This window comes from Camelina sativa, chromosome 4 (assembly GCF_000633955.1).
Source record: "Camelina sativa cultivar DH55 chromosome 4, Cs, whole genome shotgun sequence".
NCBI classification, from domain to species: Eukaryota; Viridiplantae; Streptophyta; class Magnoliopsida; order Brassicales; family Brassicaceae; genus Camelina; species Camelina sativa.
This window is the reverse complement of record NC_025688.1, coordinates 7,752,130-7,758,156: the sequence shown is the minus strand read 5'-3', so window position 1 is coordinate 7,758,156 and position 6,027 is coordinate 7,752,130. Positions and strand designations below refer to the sequence as shown.

The 6,027-nt window shown below is 42.0% G+C and overlaps 1 protein-coding gene across 1 annotated transcript; it reads left to right on the top strand.

Annotated features, from left to right (window-relative positions):
* LOC109132460 (uncharacterized mitochondrial protein AtMg00810-like) lies at positions 4,529 to 5,145 on the top strand. Its single transcript, XM_019244071.1, has 2 exons — positions 4,529 to 4,788; positions 4,932 to 5,145. The coding sequence occupies exons 1-2, from the start codon at positions 4,529 to 4,531 to the stop codon at positions 5,143 to 5,145; spliced, it is 474 nt and encodes a 157-aa protein (XP_019099616.1).

Here is a 6,027-nt window from a genome sequence, read left to right as displayed (position 1 = left end):
CAACCCCCTCAGATCTACTTAGGCGGCTAGGGTTTTCTGTTTTAGGAGAGAGGTGAGAGAGTTTGCCTCTCAAAGGGTTTTTCCTAATATCGTAAACGAAACCTTGTTTTTTGATATTTGTCAAGGCGCTTAACTCTTACGCTCAAATTCTGTTGTTAGGTTGATCTATTTGGAAGCTCTCCAACGGTTTCTTTTTAATGTCTGTCTTCTGTTTCCAAAACGGAAACTTCTGGAAACACGGAAACAAGACACGGAAACACGATTTCTCTAAATCTTTGTTTAAAAACACAATGGAAACTCTGTTTCCTTTTTAGAAATACACTGGAAACTTTTTCTAGTTTAGAAAATTAATAAATAAATAATTTAGAAATATATATTCATGATACATACAAATATATAATATTATTAGTGTTTTTATTTAACTATTTAGTATTTATGTTTTGAATTTGTGTTCTTTCAAATAATATTTTTTTTTGTAGAACAGAGGGAGTAGACACTCCCTGTAGTCTACTCCCCTGTTTTAGTAATAGAAACTGAACCTAAATACAAATACGCTGTGGTATTGCATACCCACCGACATCNCAAACCGGTCCGATAGACACAAATCACAGCAGTTACAGAGGCCGACGGCTCACTTCAACCCTCTGCAACCATAACCCGCAACAACCATCTAAGATCAAGAAAACCTACCATTAACCGACAAGACGAACAACGCTACCATCACCTCTCCTTCAACGACTTCCGCCATAGCCACACAGTCCTTCTTGACGAGTGAACCACGAGAAACTCCGATGCTACTCTCCCGCGTCTTCAAATCAGGTCTCGACTACGGAGCTTCTCCTCCGCCAGATCCGGATCCACGACTATGTCCAATGAGGGAGAACCCACCACCGCTGATGGCAAAACAAATCCTGCTCACTCCTGAAACTCCGATGGATCTATCTTGGCCGCTTTACGTGAAGACCATAGGAACTAAACTGCTTGGCGGAGGGAGAAGAACAATCACGTCGCCGTACGGCAAACGGAGAATTCAACCCCCTCAGATCTACTTAGGCGGCTAGGGTTTTCTGTTTTAGGAGAGAGGTGAGAGAGTTTGCCTCTCAAAGGGTTTTTCCTAATATCGTAAACGAAACCTTGTTTTTTGATATTTGTCAAGGCGCTTAACTCTTACGCTCAAATTCTGTTGTTAGGTTGATCTATTTGGAAGCTCTCCAACGGTTTCTTTTTAATGTCTGTCTTCTGTTTCCAAAACGGAAACTTCTGGAAACACGGAAACAAGACACGGAAACACGATTTCTCTAAATCTTTGTTTAAAAACACAATGGAAACTCTGTTTCCTTTTTAGAAATACACTGGAAACTTTTTCTAGTTTAGAAAATTAATAAATAAATAATTTAGAAATATATATTCATGATACATACAAATATATAATATTATTAGTGTTTTTATTTAACTATTTAGTATTTATGTTTTGAATTTGTGTTCTTTCAAATAATATTTTTTTTTGTAGAACAGAGGGAGTAGACACTCCCTGTAGTCTACTCCCCTGTTTTAGTAATAGAAACTGAACCTAAATACAAATACGCTGTGGTATTGCATACCCACCGACATCTTGCGACACAAGCTCCACAACACAAAACAGACAAGACTCACAGAAATGAAAACCTAAGGAAAAAGAGAAAGCTTAGTTTGCTCCGCTGTCCTCAGCTGTCCACCTTTCAGGCTATTTCTTCTCACACTTCCAACACCCCATGGCAACCTCGTGCAAACATGGCCGTAGGTGCTCCTTACACGGCAAGTAATTTGATTCTAGATAGTGGTGCAACGCATCACATCACGTCGGATCTTCACAACCTCTCCTCCCATCAAGCTTACAACGGTGGTGATGATGTTATGATTGTTGATGGGTCTACTCTTCCGGTAACTCATACGGGTTCCACTTCCCTTCCATCTTCTCATCGTGCTTTAGAGATTCATAAAGTTTTATATATTCCTCACATACTGAAAAATCTTATTTCTGCCTATCGTCTCTGTAATCTTATTTTTATATGTTCAAGTCTCTGTGCACCTGTTTCCTGCCCTTTTTCAGGTGAAGGATCTCAACACGGTGGTCCTATTGCTCCAAGGCAAAACCAAGAATGAGTTATATGAGTGACCGGTCCCTGCTTCACAAGCCACTGCAATGTCTGTGTTTACTACCTCTGAAGCTCCTCTTTCCTCCTAGCACTCACGGTTGGGACATCCGTCATCCTCTGTTTTGAACAAAGTTGTGTCTCAATTTTCTCTTCCTCTTTCTTCTTCAATGTCTTTTTCACAGCCATGTTCTGACTGCTTATTGAATAAATCTCATAAGATTCCCTTTACTCACTCTACCATCGTTTCAACTAAACCACTCGAATACATATTTACTGAAGTTTGGACCTCTCCAATCACTTCTCATGATAACTACAAATATTATCTTGTTCTTGTGGATCACTTTACCAGATACACCTGGCTATATTCTCTTCAACTCAAATCCCAGGTCAGAAACACTTTCATAGCTTTTAAAACCCTTGTCGAAAATAATTTTCAAACCCGCATTGGCACACTTTATTCAAACAATGGTTGTGAGTTTATCGCACTTCGTCCTTTTTTGGCTGCTCATGTCATTTCTCACCTTATAACTCCTCCCCACACTCGTGAACATAATGGTCTATCAGAAAGGAAACAAAGACATATTGTGGAAACTGGTCTCACCCTACTGTCTCAAGCCTCGGTTCCTGAAAGCTTTTGGCCATATGCTTTTGCTACAGCAGTGTACTTGATTAATCGTCTTCCTACACCAGTCCTTGCTATGTCATCGCCATTTGAGAAGATTTTTGGAACTCGACCACATTATGAGAAGCTGCGACTTTTTGGCTGCCAATGTTACCCATGGTTACGTCCGTATGCTTCTCACAAGTTGGACAATCGATCTTTATCCTGTGTTTTTCTCGGCTACTCACTATCCCAAAGTGTGTATTACTGTCTTCACCTACCATCAAATCGTTTATATGTCTCACAACATGTAGTTTTTGATGAATCTCGGTTCCCCTGTGCCTCTCCTCCACCGGTGGTCTCGATGACGTCTGATTCGACTTCTACTTCCTCTTCGCCACTCATAACTCCATTATCAACTTCGGTTTTGCCTTATGCGCCTATGATATCTCCCCCGTGCTTGGACCTTCACTTTCTGCCGTCATCCACTTCTGGTTCTTCCTCCTCTCAGGTAAGTTCTCGAAACTCGACTTCATCTTCTTCCTCCTCTTTTCTTACTGAGCCCACTGCTCCTTCAGAAAATGGGCCGCAACCCATGGTCCAGCATCACTCTTAGCCACAAAGCCCATTACCAAATACGAGTCGATCAACGCCCATTAACTCCTCTCCATCGTCTTCGTCTCCTTCCCAACCCGAAACTCCGACCACCAATACCAATCATTCTTCATCGTCCTCCGCTCGCCACAATTCTCTTGCTTCAAATCAACCCCAGACCTCGCCATCCTCCAATTCCACAGCCTCTATTCACTCTCCACCCACTCCTGCACATCTTGAAAACAACCATCCAATGCAAACTCGAGCCAAACAGGGAATTGTTAAACCAAACCCACGGTATGTTCTCTCTGCCATGGTTGCTTCCTCACACGACTATCAACCGCGTACTGCTCACCAAGATCTCCAAGATGAACGGTGGCGTCCAGCGGTGACTGCTGAAATCAATGCTCAAATTTGAATGCATACATGTGATCTGGTACCACCTCTATCTCCTTTGGTTACAATTAACAACAAGGCTTGGATTATGCGGAAACCTTCAGTCCGGTAATCAAGACCACAACCATTTGCATCGTTCTTGGCGTTATCATTGATCTCGATTGGCCAATCCTTCAACTTGACGTCAACAATGCCTTTCTTCAAGGAACTCTTACAGAGGAGGTATACATGTCTCAGCCTCCGGGATTTGTTGATGCTGATCGACCACATCACGTGTGCAGGTTACGTAAAGTTATATACGGTCTGAAGCAAGCTCCACGCGCCTGGTATATGGAACTCCGGAATTATCTTGTTGCTACTGGATTTGTTAACTCGGTTGTTGTCACCTCGTTATTTATCCTGAGAGTTGGTCCTGCTATTGTCTATATGTTGGTTTATGTCGATGATATCTTAGTTACAGGAAACGATCAGACTCTTCTCAATGCGACGCTTGATGGACTGGCTACAAGGTTCTCCGTCAAGAACCATGAAAATTTGCATTACTTTCTGGGTTGAAGCTACTCGCAATCCTATTGGTCTTCATCTTAATCAACATAAGTACATACTTGATTTACTGGCTCGAACAAACATGTTACTTGCAAAACCAGCTCTTACTCCGATGGCCACTATTCCGAAGTTGTCACGAAAATCGGGCAACAAGCTTGCGAATCCAAGTGAATATCGAAATATTGTGGGCAGTTTTTAATATCTAACCTTTACAAGACCAGATATTTCTTATGTAGTCAATAGATTGTCTCAGTACATGCATTCACCAACGGATCAACATTGGCAATCTGCGAATCGTGTTCTTCGGTACCTCAAGGGCATGGCTACTCATGGTATTTTGTTAAAACGGCATAATCCTCTGTCTTTACACGCTTATTCTGATGCGGATTGGGCAGGCGATGTCGATGATTACGTCTCTACTAATGCATATGTGACTTATCTTGGTCATAATCCTGTCTCCTGGTCCTCCAAGAAGCAGAAAGGGGGTTTACGGTCATCAACGGAGGCTGAATATCGGTCAGTGGCTAATACGGCTTCAGAACTCCGGTGATCTGTTCACTCCTTACGGAGCTTGGTCTCTCATTACCATCAATGCCAACGGTCTATTTTGATAACATGGGAGCTACTTATTTGTGTGCTAACCTTGTTTTCCATTTTAGGATGAAGCATATTGCAATTGATTACCATTTCATTCGGACTATGGTTCAAGATCGAGCTTTGCGTGTTGTTCATGTTTTTACTCGTGATCAATTGGCGGACTTACTTACCAAACCTCTCTCTCCTACTGCATTCAAGGACTTGACTTTCAAGATTGGAGTCTCCCCAAGACCCTCCATCTTGAGGAGGCGTATAGAAGATCAATCATATTCATGATTAGATCAATCACTATCTCCATTAGATCAATTACCTCCTAGGAATATAAGATACGTATCTCCAGTTATGTTAACTACTATATTGTATTTATTGCTGTACATTTACTCTAGCACGAGTATACCCTGTATAAATACTAATCGTAATACTCAATAAGAATCATCCATTCATATATACTTTACAAAACCGTTAACAAGCCGATTAGGCTCCCTATGCACATGCGAAATACGGACTATCCAGTCTCTTGATTTGAAGTCATGGCACAACTGCACCAGGAACGACAATAGATGAGTCTCCCTAATCTCCTGTCCGTAAAAAACCTACCACCATCTCACTATGAACCTCCAATTCCAAATGTGCAACTCTTCTATCCCATGAAACACACATGCCATAGTAAACACCCCACAATTCTGCCATTGGAGTTGAACAAACACAGATTTGTAAAGAGAAACCCACTTGCCATCCTCCTAACTCATCCTGCAGCACACCACCCGCAGCCGCCATCCCCGGATTACCTTTCGAAGCGCCATCCGTGTTCATCTTCCACCACCCCCTCCTAGGACAAGACCAACTTATTAACCGCTCCTCCCTCTCTGGAACCCGTAATAATTTCTGCTTGGCATGGTGAGCTGACCCTATCTCCATAACCAGATCCTTGAGAAATTTCACTTGATCCTGACACTTACCCCTTTCTCCAAACACATTACCACACCTCCACTTCCAATCCCACCAAGCCGCAACACTGAACAATGTAGACCAACTTATGTTCCCTGAATTTTTTCGCCGCAACTAAATTAGTAAAAAACCATGCTAACAAAGTTGCCGAGAAAAAACTTTGTTGCTTCTTAGCTGGCACAAGACACTTCCACAGACCAGACATTTTTG

Bases quoted from the DNA above. Each gene is read 5' to 3' on its own strand.
- LOC109132460 (XM_019244071.1), top strand. From the start codon at position 4,529: ATGCATTCACCAACGGATCAACATTGGCAATCTGCGAATCGTGTTCTT. The intron at 4,789-4,931 runs GTCAGTGGCTAA...TTTCCATTTTAG, and splicing joins TCAACGGAGGCTGAATATCG to GATGAAGCATATTGCAATTG.